This window comes from Podarcis pityusensis (genome assembly GCF_964106645.2).
Source record: "Podarcis pityusensis genome assembly, chromosome: 3".
NCBI classification, from domain to species: domain Eukaryota; kingdom Metazoa; phylum Chordata; class Lepidosauria; order Squamata; family Lacertidae; genus Podarcis; species Podarcis pityusensis.
In genome coordinates, this window is record NC_138026.1 from 47,206,255 (window position 1) to 47,228,285 (window position 22,031).

The window sequence follows — 22,031 nt, forward strand, 5'->3', positions numbered from 1 at the left end:
AGTTATCAGTGCTGGTAGCCTCCTGCTTTGATTACTGGAATGGAGTTGCCTTTGAAAATGATCCAGGAGCCTCAGTTGGTCGAGAATAGGGGGCACCACTTACCTGGGACTGTGCAATTAGCTCATATTACACCATTGCTTTGTCAGCTGTCCTGGATTCCAGTCCGCTTCCAGGACCAATTCAACATTCTGGCTTTAACATATAAAGCTCCAAACACCTTGGAACTAGGTTACCTGAAGGACAGTCTCTTCCCTTATGGACCAACACATATCAGACCACCACTTTTGGAGGCCCAAGTAAAGTTTGGCATTGGGGAAGGGGCTTTTCAGTGGCAGCACCTTGGGAGTGGAATGCTCTCCCCAGAGCACACATTTTGCTGTATTTTTGGCAGCAGATAAAACCCTTTTTACTTTCTCCAGCTTTTTAAATTCTTGATTTTTATATCGCAAACCTATTGAATGTATTTCTTTGTGCTTTATTATCGTAAGCTGCCCAGATAACTTTATATGCCACCCAGAAACAAACAAAAATACCCATTAACACCGTTTTGTACTAGCTATTAATTAGGTTTTTCTAAATACATTTATCAAGTACAGTAGCAGTGTTGTTTTAATGAGGAATTTTTTAGACCCCCCCCAATAAAATTACCAGTATTATCCACTGCAGTACAAGTCACTCTACAGACATTAAACATGCATTGCTCCTTTACATTCCTAATTTCAGCTCAAACCCCTTTGTATGTAACTTGAAACGCCACAGCCTATTGAATGTACAGTCAATACTGAAGTCCTTTAAAAGGCCCGTGGGTACAATGACTTTTCAAACATATGATGTGCTTAAGTGCTGAACTTTATTACTATTTCCTATACATTTTACACAGAAAATTCTGAGATGACAAAATGTGCCACAGGCATTGTCTTCAGTACAAAACCTTGCAATGTACCTCAGCAACGTTCCCCCATCGCCATGTCTCATAAATTAAAGGGGGGAAAGGACCATTTACACAGAGTGGCTGTGACTGAAATACTTCATTCGTGCACAAACCATCCATGCAGCTGGAACTTTCTTGCCTCTTTGAGAGCTAGTTTGGAATCTCCAGCTTACTTACACATAAATGGTGTGTTTGGATCACAGAAAGTGGCTGCAATGATGATTTCAGGAACACTAATGAAAAGGTTAAGTTTTTGCAAATCAAAGTATCTGCTCCTTTCATTTCCTGACCTGCTGAAACCAACAGTGGCAATATACATTAATAGGAAAACAGAGCCTAGAAAATGATTTATTTTAAAAAATGCAACCCTTTTATTGGGTAAAAGGCCACTGTGGCTAACTCTGTGTTATCAGAATCAATACAGTAGTCATTTTCAATTTCCTAGGTGTCGAAGTTGGATGCTGATTGCACTTGGGCAAACACAATTCCCTTTCCCAGAATGAACATGTGGGCACAGGTGAGTACAAAGGCCATGTTAGTTCAGAACCAGGTCATTTAAGGCACCAGAGATCTCTGTGTTGACCTGTGCTGCAGTATTGGTTGGTAGGGTATTCAGATAAATGTCATACTGTTGGTCCATTCCGAGGTAGCTGTCACTCATAAGATACAATGTGTAGATATACCTGTGATAAAGTGAAAGAAAAGGATATCAGTTTGTTTTGCTCCCACAAAAAGGAGTCCCAGTTTCAAAAACCAAAACAGCTTTCATTCAGTAATATCTTACTTTCCAGGAATTTCTGGGGTGTAAAAAGCAACTGAAACCGCACTCTGATTTCTGACATATCCAACTCTTTTCAAAGCAACAAGTTCCTTTTTGTCCACTTCTCCTAGGATCAAGAACCACCCTTCGTCTTTAGTCTTGGGGAACCGCGGTGCAATGGCTTTGCTGTCTTGCCTGCCCTGGAGGGAAGAAAATGCACATTTATGGAATGACCACCCAAAATTTCTAAGTTGTGCGCAACAGTTTAAAAAAGCACAGTGGGCAAAATCAAAATTAATTGTAAAAACAGAATGCGGACTTAATATAGGCATTTTAAGATGATATAGAAAGGTATTTGTCAAGTACTAGAAGTTCAGCAGGGAGGTGGCCTGTCTAATCCTGGCCAGGAGGGACTTCCACAGGGTTGGAGCTACAATACTGAGTGCATGGCTCCTGGTGGATATGAGCTGTTCATCTGAGTCATGGGTAACCACTAATACAGACCTCCCCCCAATGTACCCATTGATTGGGCAGGAATATAAGGAAACAGGCAATCCTTAAGCCAGGCATAGGCAAACTCAGCCCTCCAGATGTTTTGGGACTACAATTCCCATCATCCCTAGCTAACAGGACCAGTGGTAAGGGGGTTGTAGTCCCAAAACATCTGGAGGGCCGAGTTTGCCTATGCCTGCCTTAAGCTATCCTGAATCAAAGTTGTTAGGGGCCTTGTAAACTAATAGAAGAACTTTGAACTTGATCCAGTAATATATATGGGCAGCTGGTGCACACTTTTAAGCAGCAGAGGTATGTGCTGGCACTCGTCTGCTCCCACCAACAGTCTAGCTGCAGCAGTTTGCAACACATGGAGCTTCTCGACCTGGTCTCGGAGAGATCTGGTATATACCACATCAAGAAAAAACAATAGCTGTGTAGAGAATGTCTATGAGTCTGTACATGACTTAATGCCTTATAGCTGAGCATGTGGTCAGGGAGTGTTGGGTTCACACCAGCCGGCCCCACCTCTTTCACTATGTCATATATCCACATATGGGAGGTCTCATATGCACATGTGATGTCCTAACCACATGGTCCTAACCACATGGCACATGTGATGAGTGAATACAGCTAGTTGTCTGAATCTCGACCTCTTGATTATTATACATCCACATTGGGCTTAGAATTCACAATACGGCGAATTGTGATTTTTCAAGCTACCATGTGATTTTTCAAGCAAAATAGTCATCATATGAAACTGACCTGATGGAGCCATACCATGATGACTCTAAGATACCCAAAAGGAGGACAAGAAATGGGCATTAGGCACCAGTGAGAGGGACAGGGACAAAGAACAGCAAAAAAATTCTACCTTGGTGTAGCCCACATGTAATCTCCTCAAGTTTATTTGGAGGACATATTCTTGGTCCGCATGCAACTTGATCCACTTTTTGTTATCCCGCATGTTTGTTGCCAGCATTGGGACAGGTAGTTCATTCTGTTCTTGAACTGCATCATCCGAGCCACCTTTAATAGTCATATTAACTTCTATAACGGGCAAGTGGGACAAGAAATGCCAAGCCTGTAGAGTAGGAAAAACACAAAAAATAAAATCGTCTCCCAAACATTCTCAACTGTTTTTGTTTTTCAATTTTACGTGCAAAATCTCATTCTGTAATTATGTGTTTCATTCTGGATTTTTGTATATAACAAAACTGCTGTCCATTATTCCTTCGCAGGTCTTAACTTTCCATTGCAGGGGTGGGGAACTCTTTTGGCCTGGTGGGTCAGATCACTATCAGTCCCCACCCCTATGGGCCAACATTGACATTAGGACGCCTTATGATTGGCAAGTGTGCTGTCTCACCCACCTGCCCAAGTCCCTTGTGCAGCATTTTCCAAGCGTCTGAGTATCACTCAGTTGGCAGGCATTTGGGAAATGCAGAGCAGGGGGATTCGCCAGTCCCAGGCTTGACAAAGTGGCAAGCACAAGGCTGGCAAAGCTGCTTACTACAGGAACCAGCTGTGTGATCGAGATCCCCAGGGGGAACTCAAGTCATGCAGCTGATCTGTGTCTCTACCCATATCATGTAAGATGTAGTTTGGCAAAAATGGCCTTCTGGGCCAAACAGGGACCTGTACTGGGCCAACTTTGTCCTGTGGGCTGCAGGATTCCCACCCCTGCTCTGTTATCAGCCTTTTTTATTTGGCTCCTCTGCTGCATTGGGATACCAGGCTCTGATACCTACTTACTCTAGAGTTCAACAGATCAGATTGAAAGATTTGCAGAAAAGTGCTACCTGCAATGGGCACTCATATTATATCAACGGTACCCAAATTATTCCCTTTTTCAGCTGCTCAGCTTCCCTTAGTACTGAATCTATTGGTATAACCACAGGACAACTGCTGGGTAGGGAAGAAGATAGAGAGATCTCTCCACTTTTAATTTTGGTGAGAATTTTGGCCTACAATCCTACATGCCAAGCGTTGCATACCTGAAAGACATCTTATACCACTAGTTTAAGGGAGGCTCCTCTGCGCGTAATGCTACTCTATATGCTGTTTGGATTGTAGGGCATGTATGTTAATGAACAGCTAATGAATTAATAAATAATTAATGTTGCCTGATTAAAGAAACTTAACCAATTAAATAGTTTTAATTGAACCATCAATTAATTACATATGCATAATTTGACTATAATAATATTGAAGAAAACACAACCATCAATAAATTAAACCTGATTATGACCAAAACAATAAATTTGAAGAAAACACCTACTTTGTCTTAAGCTAGTGCATGCATCTGCCTTCTTGGATGAAGCGCACCCTGCCATGTGACACCAGGTTTTTCCCCATTGTGGCTTTGATTTAATGGAAGGCCCTTTTGCTCGTGCAATGCAGAGTATTCCATTTTAAAAATTATTCCCCTGGGTTATCGCAACCTGCCACACAATATTCCACTCTGTCACAGACGGTACTCCAAAACTCAACCACTCTGATGTCTGTTGGAACTCAGACTCTGCCAAGAATATAAGGTCCAACAAATCCCTCAATTGCGTCACTAACAATTTCATTTCCCAGAAGGTGGAAGAAGCAACAAGGGGGTCATCTCTCTTGGCCCTAATTGCATTCCTGTTAATCATGGGTGTATGGTGAGCAATGATCGAAGCTGAGGGGCAACAGGCAAATGGTTAGAACCATAAAAAGAACAAGTAGCTAGGTTTGCTATCCTCCAGGTAGAACAAACTTAATTTGGGACTAAGCTTTCACACCCACTAACTCAGGGGCCAGCTTATTCAGCCTCTCATAGAACTGAGAATTTCAGTCAGTCCCCAAGATACATCCTGATGTGGCATCATTACCCATTGATGGGCAAATAAGGGGACACAGAAAAACACATGGCAGGCTGGACACAGCTCACAGGCTGTGATTGAAACAAAACATGCACACATGTGTTTGAACATACAACAGGATACTACACACCATTACATTAAACACACACACATAAATTAAACGGCTTATCTGGCTTTTCAAGAGCTCAGAAACATGGAAGATCCATAAACACACAAAACCAAGACTGGACACCAGCACTCTGTGAAACATAGCCTTAAAGTACAAAAATAGATGTTTCAGAAACATCCACCCCTGTGTCTTTCACACAAGGATATGGGCTGGAGCTACATGTCACAACTGCCATGGTAGTCCAAGAGAGAGGAAAGAAACATGGATCAAAGGTAGATCATTCCTGAATCCCTCCAAAATCGATCTCCAGTGCTTTAGGGATATTTCCCCATTTCTGTAAGAGCCAATGGGTCTGTTTGTTTTAACACGACTGCTAGAATTGTCACCATAAATATTTCACTCCTTAATTTGACTTTGCCAGCACAAACAAAGCAAATATGAAACCCCTGAAGAGTACTACACATGCTTTAGAAAGATTATTTTATGTCCATTTTCTATGTAAAAAAATTGTCTTACCCCTACTGATTAAACTATTCTTCTATAAGCCACTGAAAACTACTTATAATTACATTCTGAATTAAATCTTCCCAACATAATCCATAATGAGTGAGTCACTGAAGTGCTAATTAGTGATAAGGCAAACCACAGAGAGTTCAGAGGATCAGTTCAGATAATTACCCAAAAGTTCAAATTCTTATGGAAAGTTATCCACATTCAAAGTTGCTTACTGCAACCAAAGTGGATTGAATCTTTAATGTCCTTAAAATAGTTAGCGACTATCACTTTTTCTATACTTGGCAGTTTTCAGGACTTCCTCAAGATCAAAAGTTCCTTATATTCCAGATCAACTTTGTATTTCAAACTGGAGCTATAGTTTGAAGTGAGCAAGGGCTAAGCCTTGAGTAGCTTTGGCTGTGCCCAGAGATTCACTTCTATATGTGCTAGCTAGTGCTTGCTCTGGGTTTTGGGCAAGACAGTCTCTATGTATACCTGAAGGAGCGTCTCCACCCCCATTGTTCAGCCCAGACACTGAGGTCCAGCACCGAGCACCTTCTGGCGATTCCCTCATTGTGAGAAGCAAAGCTACAGGGAACCAGGCAGAGGGCCTTCTCGGTAGTGGCGCCTGCCCTGTGGAACGCCCTCCCACCAGATGTCAAAGAAATAAACAACTATCTGACTTTTAGAAGACACCTGAAGGCAGCCCTGTTTAGGGAAGCTTTTAATATCTGATGAATTAATTATTGTATTTTGATGTTTTGCTGGAGGCTGACCAGAGTGGCTGGAGAAACCCAGCCAGATGGGTGGGGTATTAATAATAATAATAATAATAATAATAATAATAATAATAATAATACAAAAAAACCTGGTCCCCCCACTTTTCACTCTGCAGCAACTTGACAGAGATCATCAGTGGGCCCTTTGCTGGGATGTAGGTCCTTGGGAGATGCCTGACCATGTTCAACACCCCTCCCCCCAATGCTGGCACTGATGCTGACACAGGCACACACTCTTTAACCATTTCCTTATTCCACTGAGTACAGCAAACAAGGTTCCTTCAGAATTCTCAGCTTAGTCCCTTAACGACTCACTCATTTTCTGTGACTTGGCTTGTACAGAACTGGGCAGCTGAGGGATGCAAGGGGGGAATTCTGACACAACTTCTGTTATAGTTCTCACTTGGACAGGGTTAAAAAGCTTTTCCTCTGTGCCAGTTGCATGGTACATGTGGCTCCCTGTTCTCACAGTGTCCAGTCAGATGCTTGTGGGAAGCACTCAGTGACAGCCTGCTGGGAAATGGGCACTGGCCATTACTGCCTAATCCATCACAGTCAAAATGTCTTTCTTAAAAAAATGATTTTACAAGTCCCTTAACTGCAACTGCAACTTTGATAGCTTTAATCTCTATTTCAAGACAATGATAGTTTTCAAGGAAACCAGATATAGATCTGTTGCAGATATTGCAAATCAGGAGTGGAGAACCGTTTTTGGCCAGAAGCCTACATCTTTATATCCCTCACCCCTGATAGGCCAAAGTTCACAGGGGGGCAGGGCCATCCCCCTTTCAATTACCTGGCGCTGGGGGATGTTTATAAAGGGCTTTTAAATGCCCCCCACAATTCTATTTTGAATCTTCATGGAAGTTTGAAGCAGAAATGTGGGGGTGGGTTTTATTTTTGAAGGCCTTGAAAAATCCATGCTCCTACCCTCTTGTCAGCTGATGGGGTGGGGTGAAAATGCATTTTCAACCCCCCCATCCCCTACAGTTTCTCCTTCAACTCATGGAGGTCTGAAGGAAAAACACTGGTGGGTTGTTGTTTTGTGTGTGTGAAAGGTTTCTCTTCTTCATTCCTCCCCTACCCAACTGCCTCTGCTGCAACAAGAAGGGAGAGAGAAAAAGCCTGCATGTTGAAATCTAGGTACCTATATCAAACTTCTGTACCCTTGACAAAATTGAAGTGCAGCAAACTCTTCACGGGAACTACGTACAGTGGTACCTCGGGTTAAGTACTTAATTCATTCTGGAGGTCCGTTTTTAACCTGAAACTGTTCTTAACCTGAAGCACCACTTTAGCTAATGGGGCCTCCTGCTGCTGCCACGCCGCCAGAGCACGATTTCTGTTCTCATCCTGAAGCAAAGTTCTTAACCCGAGGTACTATTTCTGGGTTAGCAGAGTCTGTAACCTGAAGCATATGTAACCTGAGGTACCACTGTATTGTCTTAGAGCTTTGGCCCATATAAAGTGATGTGCTTTTGAAAAACTGTACAACAAAACAGTGGGCAGGATCTACTTTACTGAGGGTGAAGCACCTGCTTGTGCAGGGTTCCAATAGGATTCTATCTCACACTCCTTTACTGGAATGTTAAGGGGACTGTGGGAGATTGGTAGGTATATTTACCTTGTGTCCATCCAGCACACAAGAGGCTTCCAATCCCCCAAACATGCTGTTTACCGTGTGTAAGTGATGGTGAGGAGGAGAAACTTCTGCCTATGGATGCTGGACCTGTGTTGAGAGTCACTCTTGCCCATTCAGATTACTGTAGGTTCATTTTCACAGGTAATTCGTATTTTCTTTGGCTTCTTATTTATTTGGTTTAGAAAGAGGCAAATGAAAAATTAAGCCCAATTAAGCCCTGCAACTTATTTCTGTGATAGTTTCTCTTTTAAAAATAATGACAAATGTTTTAGAAGCATATTTTTATTTGGGCCTGCAAAGCACATTCATGGACTTCATACAGATATGTTGCATGGCCACTTCGAACTCAGCTGAGCGTTTCCTTCTACGTTGTAATATAATGTATTTATTTACACTTACATGCATCTAGATGTATAGTGTAAGCAGAGTTTATGTTATTGACATATTAAACAGACACATGAAATATATGGGCACACCACATACACAAAAGCTATTTTTGAAGAAACTGCTAAGACATTTCAATACCAGCCAAACATATTTATCTGAGGATTAATCTTCATCTATTGAATCAGACGCGAACACTACCATGCATACAATTATTTAATTAGCAGCCAAATCCTCTGCCAGTCAGCCGCTGTTCCAGGCATACTGATGGGGAGGGAGATGCAAATCTCACAGTAGTACTGCTTTTTCTCATTACTACTGCAATTAGCACTTAAATTGATGCTTTAAACATACTAATTTCTGGAATAATTCAGGATTTGTATGTTACCTGGGATCGTCTCACTGCAGAGACGACACCAGATTGCTACGCAAATTGAAGCACTTTTGAGCCAAATAACCATCATCGTATCAGACAGAGCCAATTTGCATTTGGTTTTAAAGATAACAGAACGGCAATTTATGCAAATAAATTAAGTTAGTTTACTTCTGAGTTTTCCCTGAACTAATTATAACAATGTTCTAATTTTTCAACACATCTACAACTTGGACTTAAGTCAATTGTATATTATGTTAGAAATCTGTTGTTAAATAAGGTTTTGTTTTGATCTTAATGCATTTTTACTCACAATTTTGATGACATTTTATATATAAATACAGGTGTTAGTAATGGACATTAAAATAGTTACCTTTTGTTTGGAAGCAAAATTTTAGCTTATCTGAAATTAAGGAGATAAGTGCAAAGGACAAAGGATTATATTTAGGTAAGTCACTAACTGCGCAATCTAACTATGTTTACTAAGAATTCAATGGGGCTTACTCTCATGTAAGTGGGGTTAGGATTGCAGCCTTAGGGTACCTGAAATAAAACTTGAAGATTTTATTTTTAGTTAGCACCTTCAGTTTAACTTGACATTCCTGAACCCAGAAAATGCTTCAGCTTGCGACAATGCTATAACATACGCAATCTTTTAACAAAGTATTTTTCTTTTCCTCTCTAAAAACACAGGTGGCAGATTCCTCTGATTTAAGGGTGAATTCAAAAAAATGTTAGAATGTCTCTAGTCACAGTTCTGCTACACTTGAGTTGCCTTGGAATACTAAACTTAATTAATTTCAGCAGCATTTTCTTCTTCAAAATATTATAGCATACCATTTCTCACTGACATGTATTTTATATCAACTGTGTGCAGGTACACCCAAGTACAAGATATGGAGGACCCACATACATAAAAACCCCCAGCCCTGTGCAGCCACTTTAAACACACCTTTGTGGTGGGCGATTCGTGTATGGTGGCTACCATTGACCAAAACAAACAGCACTGCTTACAAACACACACACACGAACCACTTGTCATCCTGGAGTTCACCTGCATCAGCCCTAGAATGTCACAGAATACTAGCTCTGCTATGCAAACACTATTTGCTGATTAATATATTAGGGTCTATTATATCTAAATATATTTGCTTCTGTTACCTGAAACAAAAACTTATCATATACAGTGGTACCTCGGGTTACATACACTTCAGGTTACATACGCTTCAGGTAACAGACTCCGCTAACCCAGAAATAGTGCTTCAGGTTAAGAACTTTGCTTCAGGATGAGAACAGAAATTGTGCTCTGGCGGCGTGGCAGCAGCAGGAGGCCCCATTAGCTAAAGTGGTGCTTCAGGTTAAGAACAGTTTCAGGTTAAGAGCGGACCTCCAGAATGAATTAAGTACTTAACCCAAGGTACCACTACATACACACACACACACACACACACACACACACACACACCAGCAACAAAATCAACCTCTGCAAAGACAATCTTGACACACATGCTGCACATGCAGCAGGCAAGAAACATCTATGCTCCATGGTACTGCATGACAATCCCCTCAGCAACCTCTTGGAGCTTTCAGAAATTGGAAAGCATGGTGTACACAAATGGTTCATGGGCATTTGCAGCAGACAGGACCTGTGGCAGAGCAAGCCGATCAAGACAAAGTGTGTGCAGAAGACAAAATGTGTGCCATTATCTTGTTACCTGAGATTATGGCAAATACATTTAGGCTTCAGTCCTGAATATCTGGTCAAAACTGTGTGTGTTTGAAGCACGGAACACGTTAGATTGAATTAAGCCTTTCTGCACCAATTGTTGAAATCTTAGGTTTTAATTTTAGGTGGATTAAATATATATGTTTGCAAAAATCATGTTGCTCCACTGAAAGTGTGTCAAGTGGATTTTTCCATATATATTGACCCAATAACTTTAAACTGTACCCATGAGAGAAAATGTTACCTGTGTAATTTGTGTGGCATGGAAATCGCGGTCTACAATGGAAGCAAAAACAGTCTCTTTTCCATCACATGCAGCAATCAGTTCAGGAAGACATTCAATAGGCCCCTGGTAACCACTTTTCCTTTTCCCTTGGTTCCATTTCCTAGTAAAACAGTAAAGATATATCCAGTTAAGAATTGAAGCTCAGGAAAGGAGATAAAAAAGAAAGGAAAAAGGAAAGTTGAGAAGGTGAAACTAGAAATACACATTTTAAGATAAAAGAAGGCAAAATCTATTTTAAGTGGGGCTTTGTCTTAGAGGTTCACATCCATAGCCTTATGTTTTAATGAATTTGAAATACAAGTTGCACAAACACCACCATTACTGCAAGCTCCATAGTTTAAAAACAGGGTAAATGAGAGACTGCATATACCACAGTCCAAGGTCAAATAACATTAAGTAGTTACCCTCTTGCTTTAAACTAGTTTAATAAGGAAGAAAATACCATGCAGATTAACATTATTTATTTCAATTTACCATTTAAAATTTAAAAAGATGACCATCTCTGCACATATCCTTATGCATCTACAACTAAGGTGAGTGTAAAGGTAAAGGTAAAGGTAAAGGTAAAGGTAAAGGGACCCCTGACCATTAGGTCCAGTTGTGACCGACTCTGGGGTTGCAGCGCTCATCTCGCTCTATGGGCTGAGGGAGCCGGCGTTTGTCCGCAGACAGCTTCCAGGTCATGTGGCCAGCATGACTAAGCCGCTTCTGGTGAACCAGAGCAGCGCACAGAAACGCCATTTACCTTCCCGCGGGAGAGGTACCTATTTATCTACTTGCACTTTCGAACTGTTAGGTTGGCAAGAGCAGGGACCGAGCAACGGGAGCTCACCCCGTCGTAGGGATTCGAACCGCCGACCTTCTGATAGGCAAGTCCTAGGCTCTGTGGTTTAACCCACAGTGCCACCCGCGTCCCTATAAGGCGAGTGTAGTGGTCCACTTATACGAATTAGTACTCCACTCTGAAGACCACCACCCAGAAACTTATGTGTATCTATCAGCAGATTACCATATTTTCTCCTGTATAACACGCCCCCATGTATAAGACAACCCCATTTTTTGGGACTGCAACAAATTGTTTTTTTGGGGAAATTGCCCAAAGTTGTTGAGCCTTTTTGTGGGGGAGATTGCCCAGAGTTAGTGAGTTTTTTTGGGGGGGGAGCACCGCCCACCAATCGCTCTACAGCTTGCCCGCCACTGTAAATCGCATTGCCACAGACACTTGCCACAAAAAGCCCACCTGACCACTCAATGCAACAACAGACGATAGCATGCCCTATCACTGCTGCTAATCTCCTGCTGGCTGCTGCCACCAATCGTCCGGCCCCCCTCTGCTACACATGAATAAATGAAACTTTATTTGTGTCAGCCGTCGGCCATAGCAACAAAAAAACATTGCGATATACACAGAACGAAATAAAAAGTTGATTATATAAAACACAGTTTAGGGTCCTGAATCAGCAGTCAAATAGTGGACCTTATTCTGATTGCCCCATCTAAAAACCTTGCAACCTTTGCAGTCATCTGCTCCTTTTGATCTGCCAGGAGAAACGACACTGTGGCAGTGGTTGGGCGACCCGGAATGTTCAATAAAAGAGGCGTAATAATCTTGTTCCTCAGGTCTTTGTAAAGAGTGCACATGAAGAGGGCATGCACCACTGATTCCGTGCTGCCATCTCCGCAAGGACATCAGCGTTTTTCGTATGTAATCTGTTGGAATCGTCCCTCAAGTACAGCCAATGCTATACGTGTATAAGATGACCAACAATTTTTGCCTATTATTATTAAGGAAAAAGTTTCGTCTTAGGCACAGAAAAATATGGTACTACGGAAAGGATACAACTGAATACACTCCCAAGTGTTGGACTGGAAACTTGGAAAGATCTGTGTTAACATATCTGTTCATAATGAAGAGGGTGGATGTAAACTGGGGAATAGTGTGTAGTGGGAATTCCCACAATCAGGACTTCATGAAATGGTCCTGGCTCATATGTCACTATGCGCATGTGGGGAAGCAAGGGATATCTGCATTCTGTACCCAAGAAGAATGCATACCTGAAGAGGTGAAGATGGTGGTATTCAACGTTAGGTAAAGTAAGCAAAGAGGAGTCGTGGATCCATCGCCCCTGAATCAGCATCTGTACCAAACTGGTTATGTTTACAGCAGTCACCAACCAACCTTCGTTTGCTGCAATATCCAGCATTGCCTAAATCAAGAAGACAACAATTTTAGTTACTCCTTATCAATTTCTCACACGATCAATGGAAACCACATAATGAGAAATAATATGATATTGTTTATCTTCACAGTAGTTCTGTGAGACTGTCCACTATTACTTCCTTGTCCCCATTTGGGAAACTCAAAAGAACAGAATTAGTACTTCTAGACTGAGATCCTGTGCAGTGGTTCATGAGCGTATCTTTTTTAAAAAAGAAAAGTGCAGGTCACATCTTGCCTGAGGAAAAAAAGGAAAGCATAAAACTGTCTTCCAAAACAACTCTTCTCCAGTAAGGTGGGTTATGGGGGTCAGCACGATTTTCCATACCAGTGTTAATGGTCCCCAGGACAGTGTTAGCATGAAAACCAACCATGTTGCCAGTATCAACCATGTGAACCACTTCCTTTGAACAATACTGAAATTAGTCACACCACTGTTGAGAATATTTAAATCAGGCTAATGTTTATACAGAGTTTTTTTAAGTGCAATCACATGGGAGTATACCTATACATTTTTCCTAAGAATATTAGACTTTTGCAGCAGGTCAAGAAAGTACACTGCCCTACAGTAAAACCATCAAAATTGCATGTTGACATTAGCAGCAGCTAAAGGCTATCTAAACTGTACATGATGACAAATGTACAACTGCCAGACAAAACAAGAAGCATTCAAAGAGGTTTGAAAAGCTTTAGTAGGTTGACACTTCATGAATATACCTGGAAAGCTAATCACTGACAGTATTGGAAGCAGAAGGTTTTTTTTTCTTTTCAGTATAAGTTTTTGTTTTATTTTATTTAAAAAATAAATACAGGGAGCATCTAGGCTGCATTTTGATGCTAAAATGTATGCTCCAGCCTTCTTGTACAGCCCACTAGAGGAATGCTAAGCTGTCTATATTAGCCTGTACATTTAATCAAATGTTTTACAGACAAACAAAAGGCAGCATTTACTTAAGGCAAACTAAACAACGAAATCTTCTTTAAACAAAGGAGTTGTTTACACATGCAGAGCTATTTCAATTAAATTACACTGATCCTGGAGAAATGTTGAGTTTAAAAGGTACACAAAGCTGGTGGCAGCCATGGGGGAAGAGATTCAGCTTGGAAATGGTAGTTTATGCTTACCTTTCAAAAGGTTTATTTCTGACTAAGTTTACTTAGCGTTTGCTAAGGACCAATGTTCAAAACTATTTTGCCTATGGTTCAATGTCCTGTGAGCTTTTGATTTTTTATAAGAGAAAATGATGTCCAGTGTGATTGTATGTAAAAAACAACACTGCTACCATAACACTCATTGCATGACACCGTGGATTTCAGATGAAGGCAAAACAAATATGGACAGGAAGGTAACTTCATATTTTTTTAAATGGTGATTTCCAATCTCTCTCCTCTTGACACAATTATGTAATACAATTTGAGGAGGACAACATTTTAGGATTCTTCCAACTGGTAAGCATTTAAAGGGGTGAATGGGTTACTCAGTAGAAAAATGCATGGATGACTTTTTGCATATGTTGGATCCTTACTTCTCTGCTTCCGTGGGAGAATGGAACAGTACAAACCACTGCATGCCTACAACGGGCTATGCACTCTGTCTAGCCAGCACTACATTTTCATCCCTGGATGACCTGGAGGTGGGTGGAAGAGGAGCAATTCCCCCCCTAGCTTTCCCAATGGGCTCTTCCTGAACTTTCAGTTGCCTACTGGTGCTATGTTTGGACTATGCAGACATTTGCTTAGCTTAGGTGTCATGGTACTTACAGAAAATGCAATATCTATCCTTTGAAAAAGCCTTATCAGCATAATTTCTCATTCATGCATTCACAGACTTTATTGCGCTAGCCAAAAGCCATGGCATCGTTCACAAGGGGAACAAAAGGAAAAACAGCAACAACCATAAAAACATTTAGCACTACCAGTGCAATAAACCACAGTCAAGTCTCATAGAAATTATTTGTTGCATAAGCTAGAATAGCATGGAAATCTCATGTAAAATATGCCAGCTTAAATGTCCGAATCCCCTTTGCAGTTGACCGCTATTTTATCTAGCTCTTTTCTCCTGATCTTCTTAGCTGCCAACACATATAGTGCTACTTTATAAGTTACAAAGTCATCAGTATCGCTCAGCAGCATTTCACCCATTCCACCCTGTTAGAGTGTATTCCATTCGTAAGCAGGGGTTTTATAAATCGGTCTCTTGGATCTATATATAGTGGGCATTGCAATAAATAATGGTACAGATCCTCTACACAGGGTTGCCCACATATACAAAGTCTCTCTTCATACTGTACTTTGCCGTACCGACCATCCAACACCACTGAGGGCATCGATTGGAATCGTAATTCTGTAAAAGCGGTAATTTCTCACCACTCATACTTCTGGGGTTGCGGCTGAAAAGTAGCGATACGCGGAAGGGCTTTCCAAACCTCTCTCAGCACACCACTTCATTGCTTCAAACTGCACCCACCCCAACACCACTTTGCAATAGAAAAGATGTGTGGCAGCGGCGTAGCGTGAGTTGTCAGCACCCGGGGCAAGGCAAGTAATTTGCGCCCCCTAACCCGGGGCAAGGCAAGTAATTTGCGCCCCCTAACCCCTAACCTGCCGCCGCTGCCAGCTTCTTCTTGCTGCTGCCTGGTCTGGTCTGGTGTGGTTCTCTCCCGCGCTCAGCGCTGCGCTGGGCGGCCGCTGCACTGTCCCTCCCCCAGATAGTCCCTTGCTCTCTCTCCGCATCGCACGCCTGGCACCCACCCCCTCCACAGTGGGCGGCGACCCAGCGGCTCGGATCGGATTCGCACAGCCAGCACTGCAGTGAGAGAGAGTGAGTGAGCCAGGTAGGGGCAGAGAGCTGCGAGTGCGAGCGCCCCCCCAGATGTTGCGCCCGGCCCCCCCTGCACCCCCCACGCTATGCCACTGATGTGTGGGCAAAGATTTGTGAGGTCATTTGTCTACCCTGATTTTCTATGTAAATCCCTGTAGCTGCCCTTGGGGGGGGGGGAATGCTAGCCACCTCCACCCTGCCAATATGCACCTTTCATTGTTGTCTTTTAAAAATTGATGTATGGGTGAATTAGTTCCAAAATTTGCTTTGACCTTTATCATTATTGGCACCATCACCTGCCACATTAACCATTACTGCATCAGAGGACACCACTGTTTAACACATTCTGCCAGTTACTGATGTAAAACAAACAACATGCATGTGCTAATGCACAACAGGTTTCCTCTAGCAACAGAATAATGTTTAGATGCATCATAAGACAATTGAGGACAAGCATTTGCTGGTCCCAGCCACTCCATCCTTCCTATCTTGAGTTGGGTCTAAAAGAGCTAAAAAAAGAAGAACTGTGAGTGCATGGAGTATAAATGGTAAGGAAGTACAATTTGTGACACTGCACATTATTACTGATCACAGGGCATGTCTTTAAAGACATTAACCTTAGCTTCCAATTTCCTGGCTTTGTTGAGCTTGAATCAACACGAGATAGCCTTAACTCTTTTACCCCACCTACTGACCGTACTGAAATTTATGCACATAGACAGCTGCAGTGATGAAATTCTTATAGTGTAATATACAAATTCAGTGTGTGAAGGAGAGAGGGCTTTGGGCTTCACAATGTATTCTATTGGTGCTTTTTCTTTCGTTTTTCCTCACTAAGCAGATTGATTTTTTTTTTTTTTGACAAAGGAATAAGGACCTGAGCAAGCAAATCTACAATCTGCCAGCTGCAGAAATTTGTTATAGGATCTTCTGCCACACAGAGAGCTTTGCACAAATTGACAGCCGTTTACTCGTATCCAATAAGGAATAACAAACGCTTGAGTGTGTGGGTGTGTTCTACATAGTGCCTAAGGCCCACGCGGCAAATCCTCTTTCCCCTCTTATTCTGTGTTCTCTCATCCATAATATTTATTCATAGCATCTCTATCCTGGTGTGAAATCCAGCACAGGGACATTGTGAAGAAATCAGAACCGTAGCCAGATCAGCTTCTTCCATTTGCTGCTTGGAAACCCATTCACATTTTCATTCATTAGCTAAGTGCAACACGCATAAATGCTTAACACATCAATGGAAAATGAAATCCTTTCAAATACTCAAAGTAGCAAATTGAGTCATTCTGCTTGCGCTCTCCAAGTCAGTCAGTCACATGTATACTGGAGCAACTAATGGAGAACATATTTAACATATCTGCTCCATTCTGTAAAAACTGATGTTGCACCTGTAGCTATCACCATAATAGGTATTTTAAAAAAGACAACCTACTATCTCTTTCTTTGGTGAGGTAAATTTTTTCTTTTTAAAAAATGAAACAAAAATATCATATTTATTCTTCATTTCCCACAATGCTTAACTATGTTTTGTTATGCTATTTACTCTGTGCTTCTCTGTACTGACAGGATCACAGCTAGAACCCTCCTTAGACACATTGGGTTCTACAGGCAACCTTGGAAATGACCTCAGCCAAGGTTGCTCTTATTGGCATGAATAGTAATCCATTAATATCTGGCACTGAAATGTCAGAAGTTGTCATATTGAAATGGGATAAAGGACTACTAAACCAAGAAATCCTGACACCTAAGATGGAATATCCAAATGGTACCATTCTCGAGTTAGATACTGTAATGATGCCCCAAATTTGTAACCTGAAGCAACCACCTTGTTTTGCCTTATGGTAGTGCAAGTTGTGGAGCAGGTATATTGTATATTCTAGTGTAATAGCAGAATCTTTTTTACATTGACACAGAATAGATTGAATACTTTGAAAGCCTGAAAGTTCTATTATTTTCATGCTAAGATAGTAATTCAAATTCCGAATTTTAAATCAGGTTTTACCGTATTTACTTGAGTCTAATGTGCCATCAAATCTAATGCACACCTTAATTTTCGCAACATAATTTGGCCAAAAAAGGTGAGCATTAGATTCGAGTAAATACGGTATTTTAAGTGAAATTCTTTTTTAGGTTGAAAGGCACATGTGTTGAATAAAACAGCCACATTTTGTGTGTGATTGTTTATATTATTATATTATATTATATTATATTATATTATATTATATTATAAACACAGAAGATGTTCTAACAACTAGCAACAGAAGCATTAAATCATGTGAAGTAACTTCAATGAAATGCAGAGTTTTAAAGTTTCTGAAAAATTTGAAGCCAAGGGGGGGGGGGAATCAAACCAAAGCTTACTTTACTGCTTTAAGAATGTAACATTTATCATTTACAACTCAGATATGAAATTGTATTATTTGGCATATTTATGGAATTTACAGCTACAAGTACCTAGTTTTGTTAATGCAAAATTGTGACTATACTCAGCAGTAGTCTGAGTATAGTAGAACTTCCTTCTGTTAGCCATGGTTAAAGTTCACTTTCTACCCAAACTTCCAGATATTTCATCTTAGGTTGGACACCCACAAAAGGGTTTGGTTTTTTTTGCAGTTTTGCTCCTACCTTCTAATGTTTTTATTCTTCAAGCACAGCTGATGTTTCCTGAACTGCTGGAGGGAAGAGCTGAAAAGTTGGCCGTAAGGAAGAGGCCAAGTCAAAGGAAAAGAAGAAAAGGACAGTTGCTTCTACTATCATCAAGCTAGACCAGGGGTCTGCAAGCTTTAAGACAAAAAGAGCCACTTGGACCCGTTTCCGAAGAAAAAAAAACTGGGAGCCACAAAACTCGTCATTATAAAAATAACTTTTTTGTCACTTTTTTTTATTATTTCTTTGTTTGACCCCTCAGAATTACTCCTCCTCATAGAAATAAACGTTAAATTAACAAGTTACCTTTTTGTGTGTGTGTGTGTTCTTCACTCCCCTTCAAAACAGTGACCAGCGTACATGCTCCCTTTCAATGCAGTGACCAGCGTACATGCCACTTACAATGTAGCGGGCGGGCGGGAAAGTGACGTCAGGACGGTGCGTGCTTAACGCACACACCGCCCCCATGCGACGTCACAGCCAGTACAGCGCCCGCCACAGTGGGGAGTGTCGGGGCGCACAATGCACCTCCTCCCCTCGCTAGTATCCGCCCCGGAGCTGCGGCAAAGGTGTAAAAGAGCCACATGCGGCTCCGGAGCCGCGGGTTGCTGACCCCTGAGCTAGACCAAAGGTCACCAGAAGGCGGTAAGCAGCAATTCACAAGCAAGCAACTCATGAAGATGGCAGAACCTTCTGGGTGCAGAAATTTATATTGGATTTGAGTGCTATGTATGTCAGAATTCTCATTCCCTAATGCTGGAGATCATATTTCACCCCCCCCGGTGTTTCCCCAAATTTCCTCTCTAGCTTTTTCTGTCCCCCCACCAGCCAGCCCTTCATATCTCCATTTAAAGCAGATGATATACTATGTAAAAAACATATCTGTGATATCATGGGTGCCCTATATTTGTCTATATACAATTATTTAAGCTGGGCATTCAGAGTCTTATTAATTGTGCAAAGAATTAAATGAGATAACAGCAAATGAAGTGCTCTTTTTATAAGGTAATCATCGTTTACAGGTAATTACTATTCTGTCAAAGCTGCATTAAGATGGTAAGCAGATTTAATTAAGGAAAAATAAAAAATAGAATTTATTGCACAAGCTGACATATTTTGAAAATACGTCTCTCTCTTGTCACAACATGCATCACTGGATATTTTCTTCAATAGACATATTCATTATAGTCAGCAAATTAAAACAATTAATTTATATTTCAGTGGAATGGTACCTAAATGCCCAGTGTGAAGATTTGCTGTTCAAGATAATAAATCCACATATCCACAACCACCAATTACCTCTGAGAATGAAAAGACATGTGCACATAAAGCTGACCCTTCCAGTGAAGTGAATGGGAAGCCTGGATGAAGACTGCATAAAGCTATAATAATGCATAACTGATTTGCAATTTGTCTGAGTTCTATGTCTGTGTGCCACAAGGACAGATCATGCACCACATTTTTAAGCCAATAGTCTTGTCCACATGCACAACCAATTTCTTCCAATGATTAAGTAAAAAATTGAAATATTCCTTCAAAAACCCCAAAGCATACCAAATTACAAAATTCCAATCCACTTGCCAGGCCATGCTCAATATTCTTGGAAAAGGAAAATCTAAAACCTTTTTTCTCCAGTCACAGCTGCACCTTTTTGGGGGGGAGGGAGGGAGGGAGGGAGTGAGTTAAGGTCAATTTCCTTAGAATATTCAATATTTTGTAAATAATTAAATATTTATAGTGTTTCAGAGAATTCTTTTCAACGGCAACAGTTGTTCACAATAACTTTCTCCTGAACTTTTAGCCCCGTAAGGTTAGCATTCAGGAAGCTCAGCTGCTATCTAACAAACTTAATTAATCAAAAAGTCATTTCCGAGCAGTAACTATGAGTAAAAGTGCTTCAAGTGTGCTAGCAAGCCTACAAGTTAATCAAAATGCTAATGCAGTACAAATTAAAGTTGTGATTAACATTTCACAGTAGCTGCTTAAGTGAATTGATCACACAAATGGGTTAAGCATTAGTCATTTTCTCCAGTGCCAACTGGGAAAAGATTTGTCATGAGTTTTGGGGAGGGGGGAGGGGGGAGAGAATTGTACATAAGGAGAGAACCGTATCATCAAGTTGTCACCAAATATACTACCACATAGCAGTACTTACGGCTACCTGGGGTGTTTAAAAACAAACATGTGGGGGAAAAAGCTTAGACAGATGGAAAGTAACTCTGTATTGGCAATTAAGATTTTTTTTTTTAAATGACATGCTCATTTGAATTTATTAGCTATGCACCAGAGGTACATGGAAGAATATTCACATTTACCCCCTCTACCAAGTGACTTTTTAAAAAGGCTAAGGTATCTGAAAGACCCAGGGATAATTATTTGCACATGGAATGTTTGAAAATGGACAGTAATAATGACCAAGTGGTTCCAAAAACAAAACATGTAGCTAGACCCCCAAACGCGATGGGGGCCACAGAAGAAAGATGTATGGTGAAAACTGGGACTCTGGATTGAATGGAAGGACTTTTACTTGCCAAATCCACTTTTGGATTGAAGTCATGACTTTCCAAAATTTCTAAGCTGACAATCAGGTTTTTGAGGAATTAAATTGGCCCAGAAATATTGCACCATTAGAGCAAACAATTGTTGAACAAATAGACAACACACTAGGTGCAACATGCACATCAGGATGCGTATATTACACTATATTAATGACATATAAAATTAGCAGAGGGCGAGCCGTGTTGATCTTTTGCAGCAAAACCCACCATAAATACTAACGAATGTACTTTAATTTGTTATTATGCTTGTGCCTTTGTGGCATGCCTTCAGATGCATGAAGAGAATTTTTAGTTGGATGGTATATAAAGGAGAAAATTGTGGAAGTTGACTGGCAATGAGGTGCAAAAATGACAGCCAGTGAGAAATTAGCAATAGAGGCCAGGCAACAAAGTAGTGACAGAGGTCAGACTTATTATTTCTCCCAAAGTATAATTGTACGGACTTAGTATTTTGTCTGAAAATTACACTGTGTGTGAAACTGCTATCTCGATATAGTCTGTGGGCACTATTCCAACTACTGCATTCTGTCGCTGTATTTTCATTTGCGCAACGCGACTCCTCCCCCTCCCCCTGCGCATGCCCATACCCTTCCCAGATCTTCTCCAGAGGATTGAGAGGATGCCCTAATATGGATAAATGGGGTGTGCTGGGAGAGGAGAGGAGGAGAGAGGTCCTGTGCTCAAGGAGAAATCCTTGTGCTGATGGAATGAGAGGTTTAGTGCCATGTTGGATTTCACCATCAGGATGGTTTCTCATTTGATATGGGGTACTCAGATGGGTATGTTGAAAGTATAACACACATGTGAATCTGCCTACTAATAAAAGGGTAGGTATGCATAAACAGCTGAATTTCTCTATAAAATATATGCAAGTGGAAGCAGGAAAATAAATGAATTCCTCCTTCCATTTATTACAAGGGCCAACACAATTATTTCTATCCAT

General features: G+C 41.0%; 1 protein-coding gene and 1 long non-coding RNA gene across 4 annotated transcripts in view; both read right to left on the minus strand.

Annotated features, from left to right (window-relative positions):
• Positions 1-832: 832 nt before the first annotated feature.
• The window catches only part of ASCC3 (activating signal cointegrator 1 complex subunit 3), a 217,012-nt gene continuing 195,813 nt past the window's right edge, over positions 833-22,031 (minus strand). For all 3 annotated transcript variants that reach the window (XM_080999928.1, XM_080999929.1, XM_080999930.1), the window contains exons 38-42: positions 12,889-13,040; positions 10,792-10,933; positions 3,059-3,268; positions 1,717-1,892; positions 833-1,615 (exon numbers count right to left, since the gene is read on the minus strand). In XM_080999928.1, coding sequence (XP_080856054.1) covers positions 1,468-1,615; positions 1,717-1,892; positions 3,059-3,268; positions 10,792-10,933; positions 12,889-13,040 — 828 coding nt within the window. In that variant the 3' untranslated portion in view covers positions 833-1,467. The remainder of the gene's footprint in view (positions 1,616-1,716; positions 1,893-3,058; positions 3,269-10,791; positions 10,934-12,888; positions 13,041-22,031) is intronic.
• LOC308474034 lies at positions 4,539-9,113 on the minus strand. The gene is made up of 2 exons (XR_013984471.1): positions 7,856-9,113; positions 4,539-7,627 (listed from the first exon to the last, which is right to left on the minus strand). It is a non-coding gene; the product is annotated as an uncharacterized lncRNA (long non-coding RNA).